The 15,112-nt window shown below is 39.4% G+C and overlaps 1 protein-coding gene across 3 annotated transcripts; it reads right to left on the bottom strand.

Moving 5' to 3' along the window:
* Positions 1-870: 870 nt before the first annotated feature.
* LOC115669837 (uncharacterized protein At4g26450) lies at positions 871-6,919 on the bottom strand. Of its 3 annotated transcripts, none has more exons than XM_056321174.1 (4): positions 4,219-6,918; positions 3,845-4,031; positions 3,187-3,255; positions 871-1,184 (listed from the first exon to the last, which is right to left on the bottom strand). In XM_056321174.1, the coding sequence occupies exons 1-3, from the start codon at positions 6,189-6,191 to the stop codon at positions 3,190-3,192; spliced, it is 2,226 nt and encodes a 741-aa protein (XP_056177149.1). In that variant the 5' UTR covers positions 6,192-6,918; the 3' UTR covers positions 871-1,184; positions 3,187-3,189. The 3 variants fall into 3 exon arrangements, with proteins under 3 accessions (XP_056177149.1, XP_030446843.1, XP_056177148.1); XM_030590983.2 differs by having other exon boundaries at positions 3,198-3,255; positions 4,219-6,917; XM_056321173.1 differs by lacking the exon at positions 3,187-3,255 and having other exon boundaries at positions 4,219-6,919.
* Between the last annotated feature and the right edge of the window lie 8,193 nt (positions 6,920-15,112).

Here is a 15,112-nt window from a genome sequence, read left to right as displayed (position 1 = left end):
AAAAAAAAGAGAAGAAGAAAAGAAAAGAGGGGGTAAATAAATTACCTTCAAAAGGGGGAAGAAAAAGGAGGAAAGGAAAAAGACAAAAGAAAATTCCAGATTTACACGAATTAATAAAAAAGGGGGGGCGAAAATGACGTGGATAATATTAATGCATAGGAGAGGGGATTCGAGATAGCCTATCCATTCATTCATTGCATCGCCATACATTTCATGACGCTGAACCTAAACTCTCCCACACGTTCCACGCAATGCGAAACATTAGCCTCCGGTGTCCCTTTCAGATGTTCCTTTTGCTCTGTCCTTGAAAAAAATTGCATTTTTGAGACACTTCATCACCCCCCCGCTTTTTGTCAAGCCACCGAAAACGACCCGAACCGAACTGAACCGACTCGATCGCCCTCTTCCGATCAACGTGACCCATGTTCATGATCACATCTGACTCGAACATCCGGCCTCTCAGTTCATGCACCAGAACTTGCAAATTCTCTTAGGAACAAGAAGTTCTAGAAATGATAAAAAAAAAAAAGAAAAAGTCAAATGCCGCACGTTTCTAGTGTTCCCCAAATCAACATGAAACTGGGGTCCCCCTCGGAAAGAGGAGAGAGGGAAAGAGACAACCCGGAGGCCGGTGAAGATGAATCTTTACAAAAATTCAGCACTTGGTATATTTCTCAGTAAGCCATGCCATGGAAGAATCAGCAACCCCCCCCTTTTTTGGTCTTTGTGGTTGTTTTGGCTAAGCATGCAGCATTCCTAAAAGTTCACCAACATCCCATCATATACCCAAATCAGTGCTTGGCGAAGCCGAGCTCACCTTTTGGCACCTCGGCCGACGGTTCGAAGCCCGGTCGTCACGAGAGAAGCGAATTCGCTGGAACTTCTTCCGTCAGATACAATAAGCAAACGATGTCCTACATAGCAATCCGGTGCGTTTCATACAAACAAGATTACATTCCACGACTCTAAGAGTCCTCCTCCCAGGAGGGAGACGACAATTCTGCTTCCTAATTTAAGTGAAAAACCATAGAGGGTTGAATATGAACAAAGATATCAATGCCGTGGCGGCGGCGGCAGCGGCGACAACAAAGTACTAAGCATTATGCTGTTTTGTTGATAGATATTGATTCAGAAAGGCTTTCCGTCCTCCTGTGGTGGGGCATTCTCCCAATTCCGGAAAAAACCTACGCGAGAAAAACACAAACGAACAGTTCAAGAGATATTATCAAGAAATAAAAGGAGGTCTTTGAGGTGATATTACATGAGAAAATATTTGTCAATATAAACGAAGTAGGACCACAATTAGATGCTTTAGTTGTGCGTGCTGTAAAAGGAACAAAAGTGGTGATGTTGGGCCAGATGCAACAACAGTGTAGACACAAAGCAAAAACAAACCACATCAGAGATGCCAAATTGCAGATATGTGGTGTTTTTGACTGAAGAAGGAGTGAGACTTACGATGGTTAATGGTGATGAAGTACATCAAAAAGAAAAACCAACTAGATATTGGAAAAGGCATTCACAGGTAAATCCATAGAACAGAAGCAAATCTCTTCAACTGTTTAAGACAAGTAAATTGGCCTTCAATTATACAGCACTGAAGCTTTCACATCTCAAAAGGTCAGTTTTTAGGGATTATTCAACACGTTGTTATGGCTTCCATTTTCATGATCAGCTACCATCAATGCCAAAAATTTGCGTTTCCCTCTAGCACATAAATGACGAATCTTCAGTGGCTATATCATCCACAGTTTCATCAGATCCTTTTTAAATGCATGACTGTACTTCAATCATCAAACGAAATAAAAGGTGTAATCTTTTTGTACCCTTGGTTTCTCTCCTATTTTGCTCATGAGGAAACTATACATACTGAACTCCTTTATTCAAGAAACCATTTAAGCTCTATGTTTTTATGTACTTTAACACCATACTTATCTGAAAAGGACACAAAGCATAATCAGCCCCAGCTCACAAGTATACTCCCCTAACCACAACTCATCCTCTAATTCTTCAATATCAGTTGGTTCAGACCTCCACTTAGTTTCACCCAATTGAAAAACAGTCTTATAAGAACACAATTCTTTCTGGTCCGCACACTGAATCACACGTCACAAACTCTTTTTTTTTTTTTTTTGGGATAAGCACATTAGAAGTCCTAAAACTTGTCACGAAAGTGCAATTGAGTCCTAAAACTTTCAAAAAGTGCAATCAGGTCCTAAAACTTGTCATGAAAGTGCAATTGAGTCCTAAAACTTTCAAAAAGTGCAATCAGGTCTTAAAACTTGTTACGAAAGTGCAATCAAGTCCTAAAACTTTTAAAAAATGCAATCAAAAGAAGCACTTAATTGGACTAACTTGACAAGTTTTAGGACTTGATTGTACTTTTTGAAAGTTTTAGGACTCAATTGCACTTTTGCAACAAGTTTTAGGACTTAATTGCACTTTCTGAAAGTTTTAGAATTCAATTGCACTTTGATGACAAGTTTTAGGACTTTCGATGCACTTATTATCTTTTTTTTTTTTTTAAATCGGCGAATCATATGTCAAGACCTGTTACTTGTTATCTAGAGGGCATCTGCAAATCTAAATTCACATTCTTTAGCCGTATGAAAACATGCTTTTGTAACCACGATTTTTTTGTCTCTAATCATGGCTCGATTATGCGTGTCCCCTCAAGTAGAAGTCAGTCTAAGGGTGGAATGAAAACTAAAGACTTGAAAAGAACTGGAAGGTAAGTATTCTAGTGATTTGGCAGGTATGTCTCATAACATCCAACAATCTAATACAATAGTAAGATTGACAAAAACAAAATTTCCCCTGAACACCTAGGGGATCAGCTCTAACAACTTAATGAGAGTGATTCAAGATTACATTTTGCCTGATTGTAAACTAGAATTTCATCTATTCATTTGCTAAGATCCTTTCTTCGCCCTCACTTCCTCTTCATGCATGCAGAATCAAACATGAAAAAGAAAAGAAGGATGTCCAGGGGGGACTTCCAATCTATCATTCGAGGTGAAGTCATTTTTCAAGAAGACAAGACAAGTAACACATCATCATGTCTCGGTACTCATCAATTCATGAAATGCATCAAGAGGCTGCCTGATAGCACACCCATGCCTAACTAAGGTCAGCTCCACCAGATATCCTACTAATTTGTACTAAAAAGAAGAAAAGAAAGTGAACCTGTCACATACTTAAGAATGGTATTTCGCCCAGAGACATATAAATCGGATCGTCCTCTTCAAGAGGCACCTAAAACAACCATAAAGATTCAGTTAGTCACACAAAATATTCAGGACATGTACAATGAAAAGGGGTAAATCCCATTAGTGGGAGTTTGCAATCAGGTCAACTTATTATGATTTCCATCACCTTATGACAAAAACTTCAGTTCTTTTCAATTGATGCATTTTGACTGTAATTCAGCCAATTTTCTAGAGGGAATGCTGGCTTGTTGACCAGAAGGTATTAGCCATGTCAAAGAAGAAAAGAGGGTCATGTGGTTGCCACGTCATCATTTCGTTGGCAGATTCATACAGTCCGACCCAAGTTCATCCAATGGCAAAAGAATGAAAGAGTAGTGCATTGGGTAATTGAAATCAAAATTAGTGGCCTTGATTGGAAAATGCACCAAATTGAGTGACCACCAGCAATATTTATCCCAATAAAAAGCCATTAAAGTCAGTCCATGCATTTGAACTAACACAACACCAGCCAATAAATAACATTAGCACGAACAAGGTCTTCCCAGAAAATGATAAGGTCAATCAACATTTCATAAAGATTCTTGTCATAGACAAGTTAAATTATTAACATATTGCTAGGCAGAAACTGTTAATACCTCTCCGTTATGAAGGCCGATGTTATCAAGAGCATTAATCTCACCCTGCACTGTAGTGCAGTTTGCAAAATCGTTACCAAGCAACTCTGAGATCATGAGACCATAGCCATCCTGAGCATCAGGAATATCAACTGCATTTGGTGCAGGATTAGCAAATCCCTCTAATCCCGTGAATGCAGCCTCTGTCCTGTACGATTGACAATTAAAAATAATTAGTGCACTAAATTTAAGTAAAATTAAAAATACAATCTCCTAAAATCTTTCCAGCAAAAGGCACCTCAGAGTCAAACTAAAACAAACAGCTGTACAAGGTAATGCTGCAACTATTACATCTGTCGAGAAAACGAGAGACATGCTGCATATAGAACACTTACTTCCTTTCAGGCATGTTGAAGGCCTTGTCTTCTAAAGCAGAATCACTTTCTAAGTCAATTACTTCAATTGCTCTATCATTAGGCATGTGTCTTGCATTCTCAGAAGATGTGCCGGCGTTACTTATTGACAAGTCGACGTCAACTGAACTATTTTCTGCTTTCAAGTCTGAAATAGGTGGATACATGAAAATGGGATCTTGATCATGATTCTCGTTTACATCAGAAGTTTGTATGAGATTAAGGTCACAAATCTTGAATGAGCTCGGGAAAAGCTGCTTCTCCTGAGAATACTTGGCACATGTCGTGTCTTCAACTTCTAGCAACTGAGGATTACTTGCTGAATTATCTGGGTCAGCAACTGTGACAACTTCTTCAGCACTCATGAGATTGCCTTTAACATCTGCATTGCTTTTACTCGACTTGGAAGGGTGAAAGTACTCATTACCCTCATTGTCAATGGGAGAAAGCCAATCCCTTGTTCTTTTACGTCCCTCATTTACATTACTCTCTTCGGCAGCCCATTTTTCAACCCTTTTCTCAACTACAGGATTCGAAGTTTTACATCCCGGTAAGCCCTGGCTCGAATCTCGATCATTCTCAAAAACTAAGGATCTATCTGGAAAGGACTCAGATTTAGAACCTTTAGCCTCATCAAAACCACATGCTGGGCTTAATTCTCTCACCTCTGGTAAAGGCTCTGAGCTCACATGTTCAGCCAACTCAGCGCCACGAACAGGAGGTAATTCTTTCAACGCCTCAGATGGCTGAAGAGACGTTGCTTTAGAGATCTCAGAGTCAAGGCATTTTGATTCATTAGAGTCGTTTGCAGAACCAGCATTAGAGGAGCCAACAATAGTATCATCTTCAACCAAGACTCGTGTTCCTCTAGAAGGTCCAGCAGCATCATTGCTCTCCGCACCGCTCGAAACAGGCTCAAGTTTGGTGCCTCTAGACGAACGGATTCTGGTGGGCACGTTGGCGAATTTGCAGAGTGCCCGTAAATCAGGAACACTGCTCCCTGATAATTTTATCTCTACAGCAGCAGTTTCAGCAGGTTTCTCCACGACTATCTTTTTCCCCGCTTCCTGATTATTAGATCCATCTTTTATCTCCTCATTCCTTTCTGTCGAGTTTCTCAAATCACGAGACTCCTTGGAAAGTTCTCCACCAGCTCCATCGAAACGATCTTTCACAGGACTGCCAGAATTCGCTTTTGATAGGTGCTCCTTCACTTCAGAGTCTGAATCTCCACCATCCTTACTCTTTGGCACGGCTGAACTGGTGCTAGTTTTCTCCGCTGCATCAGCATTATCTTTAGCAACCATCTTCTCCTCGTTATGTCCCGCATCAGCAGCATGTTCAACACCCATTTCTGGAGAAACTCTACGTCGATCGGACCATGAGCCATTCCTTACATAATCTCTGCCCCAATCAGAGCCATATCCCCTGAAAGATCCTCCTCTCCTCCTCCCTTTAACATGGTTTCTCATTCCAACCGCATTGTAATCATCAGAATACCTCCTCCTACCTGACCCTGAATCATAAGCCGAATTACCCAAACGGGCAAGTGCCGACGTCCGCATCTCACCATGGACCTGCAAGTTCTCCCCCTCTGGAGACCTAAACTCCTGAAACTCGCTGACCTGCTTCTTCAAATTACCATTCTGCCACTTCCCGGAAAGTGCACTCGCTGGCAAAAAACCCTGAGAGACCAAATATTCCGCTGCAAGTCTCCCGGCTTCCATGAATATGTCGGATTTGCGCGGTAGAGGAGGCGGTGGGGGTTGAAAGGATTTCGGATGACCATGGCTCAGGCTCCGCCCAAAACCACGGTTGAGGCTCCGGTATTCCGAATTATGGAAGCCATGACTCCTAACTGAACTCTCAGGGGAGATACGAGAGGCCACGGCCATATTCATCCCCATCGAACCGGACCTGTACCCATTTCCAGGACTCCGATGCCTCGGATGCATGTTGCCCAAACAACTATGTAAACAACTATGCTGTTTAAATAAGAAATTCAGAGCTATTACTGGGAAACTCCCTTCAGACTCTTGTTACCAACGGCTTAGTTGCCAACACTTTGCTGACCTCAAAAGACTCAACTATCAAAATCTAAGAGGGCCTCGGGACAATCGAATTACGCATTTGCTCACAGGAGTTTGCAGGACCCTACTTGGTCTCAACCCTCCAAACAACCAAAAGCGAACAAAAAGAAATTCACAAGCTATACTGCCTGAACCAATTCCCCATCCAAGAATCCCCCCCACCAGCTTTCGCTGTTCTCATCCCCACATAAACCAATCTCCCGAGAGACCCACCAAGAATCAAGATTCAAGAACAGCATCGGGTCAGATATTTTCAAGAAACCCCCCACCCCCCAAGATTGTCGTCCCAAGTACAGTGAGAAGCAAGATCAAGAATCCCACCAACAAAATCCGAAGATTTCCACACTTGGGTTCGCAGATCTAGGCCTAGTTAGAGCCCCCAGAAGAGCAAAATCTGACCTTTTATCACCCCCACCTTAGTCAGAGAGAGGGGGGGCCAAGAAAAATGTCCAGCTCAAGAGGGGTTGGTGGGTTGTTCTAGGGTTTTCAGATCCAGGAGTCCCAAATGTGCGTTTTTTCATCAATCAGCAGCAACCAAAAAGCTCGTGTAGCCATCACAGCAAAGGCACATCAGAAGAACAAGCCGGGGGTGAGAAATTTCTTTGCCCCTCCCCGCATTAAAAAGGGGCGGTCGGCCCTTCTGCTGCTTCCGGGTCAAATTCTTGACGTCCTCCTCACACGGCTTTTTATTATATTAGGCAATAAGGCAACGGAAGGAGGGAGGGGAAAGGCAGCACGGAAATCTTTTTGCCACGGAAACGAAATTCGATCGGAGCCCGAGCGAGAGAGAGAGAGCGAGCTTCCATCCAAGTCGAGGAATACATAAGATGTACAAACTACACACGTATCTCCTGCTGGTTGGAGCTCCTGCCCCCTTATCGCATTTTATTTGGTTTTCTTTAAACGAGTTAATACCACGAAAAATTTCAAATTGATACATATATGACAAATTTATCTGAAACTGAACTCGAACTGGTACATCCGTTACAAATTTACCTTCCACTAATTATTGTTAAATTTTATCGTTAAATTGATGAGTGACACGTGACAGTTAACGAATGTACCAAGTTAGGGTTTTTTTTGTGATATTAACCTTTTATTTTTTGGGCAAAAGCTATTGAAAACCTATGCCAACGGTGATATATTTATCCCAAACTTTTTTTTGTAACACCAAAAGTCTCAAACTTGTACGTGCGTGACACATTTAATCTCTGTCAAAGTTCTGTCAATGAAAACTGCTAAAAACCTATATACAAGGACGCTAGAAAGCAAACGGTGTCGACATGACGCGCATGTGACTTAAATGAAATAAAAACGACGTTATTTGGCTTAAAAAAACATCTACCAGAATCTTGACGGAGTGTAAATATGTCACATAGGTACAAGTTTGGGGTCTTTTATGTCACAAGAAAAAGTTTAGAGTAAATTGATCATATTGGAGATAGTTTAGGGTTTTTGATGTTAAGCATAATTTTAGGTTTTTTGTGATTTTTTTTCCTTATTTTTTTAATTACCCTTTTCTCTTCCTTTTGCGCGGCGTTGGAGCGCACGCGCCAATGGGAATCCGGCGACTGCCTCTGCACTTTGTTTCTTTACTAGTGCGGTGGCGTCGGTTGAAAAGTTTTATATTGAGTGAGTACGCACTCTTTTTTTCTTTTTTCTTTTTGTATTTTTAGCACTTGCATTGAGAATAAATATAAATCTACCCATCATATGTAAAGAAAATGTGACCAAAATAATAATAATAAAAAAAAAGCTCAAACTTTTATGGAACTAAAATATGAGTGAAATAATTGCCTCGCCATATGTCCAGGCGTTCAAGCTAGCAGATCAAATCATGGGTTTTCATCCCCAGAGAGGCAAATGAAGTTTTAGCGAAAAAAAAAAACATGTACCCTCAAAACTTATATATTGTCGAACATAATATATGCATTGATATCGAAATAACCAAATTGAAATTTATGAAAACGAGCATTATTAAACACAAAAATAGTGATTGAGTAGGTAAAAGTGGACATTATCGACCATTGGGGCGCCCCGGTGCTGCCGGGGGTGGTTTCGTTCCCTTTTTTGGGAATGGGAGGTTTATGGGTTTATTCCCGATTTCTCTACATAGATATTCGTTATTGTACCGAAAAAGTAAGTGGACATTATCTCGTAATTTAGAATGCCTAATACGCCCTGGGATGTAAAGGTCGAAAAAACTCTTATTCATTTTGGACACTTGTCAGATCGCGATTACATTAAAACTAGGGGTGAGCGGTTCCCGGTCCGGTCCGGTCCAACCCAAGAACTGGGAACCAGGCCAGGAGGACTGGTTTCCAGTTTCTAGGACCGGGGACCGGATCGTCTAATCTTGGGACCGTGGACTGGACCGGACCGTCGGTCCAGTCCGGTCCGGTTCCAATGGGACCAATTGGTAAAGGCAAGAGGGAACCGGGAATCATTTTCGGAACCAATATATGAAAGCATTTTTTGGTTGGTCCCATTGGAACCGAATAAAAATGAACTATCAAATGCTTCTTTTGTTATTTAAATATATATTTAAAAAGTAAATAAATATATATATGAAAAAAATTAGAAATATATATATTTATCGGTCCGGTCTGGTCGGTCTGGTCCGGTCCGGTTCCCACCCTAGAACCGGGAACCGGACCGCCCGAAAACCGGTTCCACTTTTAGGAATCGGGAACCGGACCAATATTCCCAAGAACCGGACCAAACCGATTGGTCCGGTCCGGTCCCGATTTGGGCGGTCCATCTTGCTCACCCCTAATTAAAACCTCAATCTATATATAGCTAGCGAATTGCTCCGATGTTCCCCCGGATGACAAATCTATAAATTTCATATCATAATTAAATAATTCGAGAGTCAAAAAGGCACATTTAAACATTGATCACGGAAAACTCGTGATTTATTAGTTAAAAATTGTTGTAATGAAAGGTAAAAAAAGGACTCGAATGGGAAGAAAGTAGCTAGGAGTAGTCAAAATTCAAAGAAATAGATCATAAATCTTTGATAGAATGAAAAGACACAAAAACATTTGAAACCCTCCATTACTCAGTTTTCCCAATTGCAAGAAAACCAACAAATGAAATTCTATTTCTATCGGAGAAGATGAAAATGAAATGACTTTAGATAGTGTTTGGTGAACTCTATTTGCATAGACTCGAACATTTGCATTGGGTGCCCAGAGTCTAAAAAATAAAAAATAAAAAAGAGGGAACAGACGAGCAAAGGCGATGAAGGACAACACGGGCGAGGACCGCCAAGGTGGCGCGACCCTAGGCAAGGCGAACCTAAGGTCGAACGACCTCAAACGACCCAGATTTGAAGATAGAACGTCCGAAACCACCCTAGGCAAGGATCGTCAAGGTCATGCAACCCTAGTCAAGTTGATGCCAAGGTCGAGCGACCTCAAGGGACCCAATCATTAACGACTAATCTACCAAAGTCGCGTGACCCAGATTACCCAAATTTGGAGATCGAGCTTTGGCGGATAGCCCAGGTGAGAGTCGCAGAGGTCATGTGAACCCATGTGAGTGTTGTCGGAGGTCACGTGACCCCAGGTAAGGTGACATTGGTATTGCACAGCCCCGCACCGACGTTCCTCTAGCTCCTCTACAAATTTCGCCACGATTTGTCCTCGGTAGGGGTAAAAATGAAATACGAAAATATTAGTGGGGCAAGATTGGAAGGAAAAAAAAGCCATTGAAACCCTTAAATAGCATTTCGAAAATTGTGAAATGCAAATGTCAAGCAGGAGTTGCGTTAGATTAAGGGATTTTGGAAATACCTAACTTTGGCTCAAAGGTCTTTGACATTGTGTCACCGAACAGCTCAACTTTGGCACTAAGGCATTTGGAGTTGGAAAAGATTAACCAAATGCACCCTAAAAGGAAGACATGGGAACATGGGAAAAGCGGCAAATTAAGAAAGAAAAATCTGTGATGTATATGCTAACATCGATTCCTATACAAAAAGGCACATTAAGAAAAAGGCGGTCGCTGTCGACGGGTGATTGAAAGGATCATCATTTATCACTTTTCCCATCAAGCGATGAAAAGAATGACATGATCGAAATAAGATACGATGGATCGAAATGAATTACGAGGAAATCAAATAAGAATTAGTAAGATATTAATTTTATTATTATTATTTTTTCAGATTTATAATTTCAAATTGCTAGACATAATAGCATTTTAGATAAGTGCGCTTGCCATATATATTTCTTTCCATTCAGAAGTTGCGAAATCCACTACTTGTTTAACGACCATATAACTACTTGTCTTCTTTTTTTTATGAAAATGCAGTAACGCAGCAATTTTCAATCATAATTTCCCTTTCAAGAAAATTGTCCGGCCAATTCTAAACTTATTATACAAATGCAAATTGAGTCATAAAATTTTCAATTTGGCCAATTTAGTCTTAAACCTTTGTGTGAAATTCCAATGTAATGCTTACGGTTAATTTTTGCCAAAAATCGCTAAAATGGTGGTAAGCCACGTACGAAAACCAACGATAACTGAACCGCCACTCCAATTATTTGTAGCGAAAATTGATCGGAATGACCATATTGAAACTTTGCACAAATGTTTAGAACTAAATTAACAAGATTGAAAAGTTTAGAAATAAGTTGACAACTTTACAATGGATTTAAGACTGATTGGTTAATTTTCCCTTTCCATTTCCATTCCACTTCGTATCAATTTACCGAATCACGCTAAAAAAGAAAATGGGGCTTCCATTTTCATTCCAGTGGCTTCGCTCCAATAACAGAACATACACTAAAGAATTTTTTGTTGTTGTATACATTCATGTTGTTGCATTTTTTATCAACACTAAATAAGAATAAGTACAAAGAAGTCCTAAAATTTATCAAATTTGTGCAATGAAGTCCTTCTATTAACTCCGTCCAATTTAACTAACGCAAAATGCCGATTTATTATTGTTTTCTTTCCCCTACATGACATCCTACGTGGCTTTAAACTACACTACAGCTCTAAAACAACGTCATTATGATTCAAATCCTAATTTTTACATCAACTCTTAATTAAATCAGGTTAAAAAATCCAAAGGTCTTTCCAAAAAGAAAGAAACTATAAAAGGCTAAAAGTTAAAAAAACACAAAAAGAAAAAAATCATCGGCGGAAGAAGGGCCAAGCTCTCCGCCATTGCCGACGCCTCCCTAGCAATGGGGAGGTGGCCACAGGGGTAGGGCCTGGCCCTCTCGCTTGTATTTTTTTTCATTTAATTTTTTTTTAGCTTTTTACTTTTTAATTTAGTTTAACTAAAGTTTAGGTTACAAAATTAAGATTTTGATCAAAACAAAATCGTTTTAGTGCTTTAGTCAACTTTAATATCACGTAGGAGAGTGAAAATATTAAAAAAGCCATGTGAATATTTTTGATTAGCAAAGTTTGACAGACTTAATGGAAGGATATAACTTGATTGCACTTTTTAAAAATTTTAGGATTTAACCTTGCTTTCATGATAAGTTTTAAGACTTATAAAACACTTATTCTTACTTATATGTCAATTTCACCACTTGTGAGAGAGAATGAATACTTTGTGTAAGTGCCTACTATGTTTTCAATTGTACTCGTACGTAGCTAGTACCTCGTACATTCTTCGTTATTTTTTAAGGTAGTACATCGTCGCTCCACATGTCACATCATGCTCGGGCCAATCGAAAGAGATCCCAACTCAAATAAACTCAATCAATAAGCCAATCTTGGTGCGTTTGTAAACGGAAAATCAATACTTAAAAAAATATTTTCTTAAAAATAATCATTTACATTGTTCAAAAAAATGAATAATCGAAAAATATTTATATAATCAACAGAAAATTTTAGGTACAAATCATTACTGATAATAAAAGTACTTTTTGTTAAGTAATTTTTCTAAATGATACAGACTTTCATATTTTAGAAAATGTTTTTCAAATCATCAAATTATTTTTAAATAATCGCACCAACCTAACACCTAAAGTTTGCGCTAAAATAAAACAGTCAGTTCACCTATTGGAGTTAGGTGAACCCTCCATTTCAGAGGATGAGTACAGAATAAATCTATGAGCATCAAACTATTATCTATTTTTTTTAAAAAGTGTAAATGAGGGTTTTGGAGAGGACACGTGTTGCTCCTTCAAACCCTCCTTTTACTATCTTTTTATTTATTTTTATATTTATACTTTATCTACTCTATTTCCATCTTCTTCTTCTTTTCACTTCCAAATTGACAAGTAACAATTTTTTTTGGGCATATCTTTACTTTCCCTTTTTTATCCTTTTTGAAATATTAAATGTCTTTTTCCTGAATGCAGATATTTCTAAAAAGAGTACGAAAATTATGATCTCGATTTGTCCGACTTAATTAACTTATAAGATTGCATATAATATGGTTTCTTATATTTTGTTGTCTTAAAGATGTTTCCTAAGTGCATATCGGCAAGTGTATTATAAGATTGTATATAATATGGTTTCTTATATTTTGTTGTCTTAAAGATGTTTCCTAAGTGCATATCGGCAAGTGTAGCCACTCTTTCTACTTGGGAACAGGGAGGTAGGGAGTTTCCCAACCGGTGGGGACATTTAGTTTCAGATGTGGGTATCGATTCTCAAGCTTTGCAAAGAGGCAGGGTAAAAGTCTGACAGTGAGTTGAGAGTTAGAGTAGGACAAAAAAAAAAAAGCTGAACAAAGAAATTAGAAACAAATGTAAATTTGAGATTAAAAAAAACTTGAAGAGTTTAGATATATATATTTTTTAATTTGGAAGTTTGTAGTATGCAATGGATATCTTATTTTGTGGTATAAAATTTAAATTCAAAGAACTAAAATATCGAAAATTGCAAGAAAATAAGTCTTTTTGCTTCCGGACAAAGCGCCATTGGACTTCTTATGCTAGGATATGAATGAGATAATAAATATTCTATTTTAAATGGTCTACGAGCTGCACTTATTTGTTTTCAATTGGCGCATCAAATAACACAACCCGGTTCTACCTATAATGCCCAATGAAGGGCAGACAATAAAAGGGAACGAAGCTTGTTGACCCCTTTCATTAGAACACCACGGACCCTTACGACTGAAGTGCCAAAGCATGGCCTATATAGTGATCCAAGAGTCCCGTGTACAAGGGTTCTTGCTCAACGGATGAAAGGTAAACCGCAAATAACAATATGATGACTCACAAGAGCTCTCATCGACAATGTCCTTTGGCACCTCTATTGAATGAGTCAATGTTTGAATTTGTCAATGTTCTACGTGGTCAATAAGCTAGAGAATGTTTCTGTTGCTATTCTTCAGGGATTTGTTGCAGCACGTTGCTGCACATTATTGAGTCTCTTCTGTTGCTATTTTTTAGGCTATGTTTTAGCTATTTCCGTTGTTGCTCTGTTTATATAAAGAGTTTGTGTCAGATGAAGTAGGGGGTTAAGGGCAATAAAGCATTCATTTTCTCCTCTATTTGTTTTCTTCTGAGTCTTGTGACTTTTATTTTAACAGTGGTATCAGAGCCACAAAAGAAACGTGAGTGTGTTGAGTGTTCAAAAGGAGAGTCTTGAGTGTTTAAACACATGAGGAAAGAGAGTCCTGGACCGTAGCTTCAGTTGTAGCAGCAACCGGTGAGTGAGCAGATTATTTTTTGCTTACAGTAGTAGCAGTGGTTCTTCTTTACAGCAGCAGTGATGGCCACAGAGAATTTTGTACAACCCTCTATACCTCGTTTTGATGGTCATTATGACCATTGGAGTATGTTGATGGAGAATTTCCTCAAGTCTAAGGAGTATTGGGACGTTGTTTCTTTTGGAATTGCAGAACTAGAAGGAGCAACTTTGACAGTAGCACAACGAATAGCTCTTGAAGCGGCAAAGTTGAAGGACCTCAAAGCAAAGAACTACTTGTTTCAAGCAATAGATAGGTCCATCATGGAGACCATCCTTTGCAAGGATACTTCCAAGCAAATATGGGATTCCATGAAGAAGAAGTATCAAGGCTTTGCAAGAGCAAAGAGGCAACAACTACAAGCTCTTCGTACGGACTTCGAAACACTACGAATGAAGTCAGGGGAGTCAGTCACAGATTATTTTTCAAGAACGATGGCAATCGTCAATAAGATGCGAATCCATGGTGACAAGACGGAGGACGTCACCAGTGTTGAAAAAATTCTTCGATCCTTGACACAAAAATTCAATTTTGTTGTCCGTGCCATAGAAGAAGCTAAGGATATTGAAGAACTTTCAATTGATGAACTGCAAGGTTCTTTATTGGTTCATGAACAGAAACTCCAACACCAAGATACGGAAGAACAAGCCTTGAAGACCTCTACTAATTTTCGTCATTCTTCAGCAATAAGAATGAATAATGGTAGAGGGAGAGGAAGAGGATTCCACCAACGCAGCAGCACCATCAATCCAAGAATTGAAGGCTCTTCCTCTGATGATGCACGAAGTAGAGGTCGAGGACGGTATCCAACTGGCTTCAAGCCAAAACCAACAGACAAATCTAAAGTTGAATGCTTTAGATGCCACAAGTATGGACACTACAAGTCTCAATGTAGAACCAATCTTAGTCGACATGTGGAAGAAACAAATTTTGCTGCAGTAAATGAAGAAGAAGGAGAGACGCTCCTAATGGCATGTCAGGAGAAAGAGATGTCTTCACCAAATTTATGGTACCTTGACACTGGCTGTAGCAATCATGTGTGGCAACAAGAAGGCATTTTCTTCAATTGATGATACCCACTGCACCAAAGTGAAGCTTGGGGATGATTCTACCATTTCAG

This window comes from Syzygium oleosum, unplaced genomic scaffold (genome assembly GCF_021117445.2).
Source record: "Syzygium oleosum isolate NSW1041296 unplaced genomic scaffold, Sole_v2.1 Sole_v2.22, whole genome shotgun sequence".
Lineage (NCBI taxonomy): Eukaryota > Viridiplantae > Streptophyta > Magnoliopsida > Myrtales > Myrtaceae > Syzygium > Syzygium oleosum.
The sequence above is the reverse complement of the archived record's forward strand: the minus strand, read 5'-3'. Positions and strand labels throughout refer to the sequence as shown.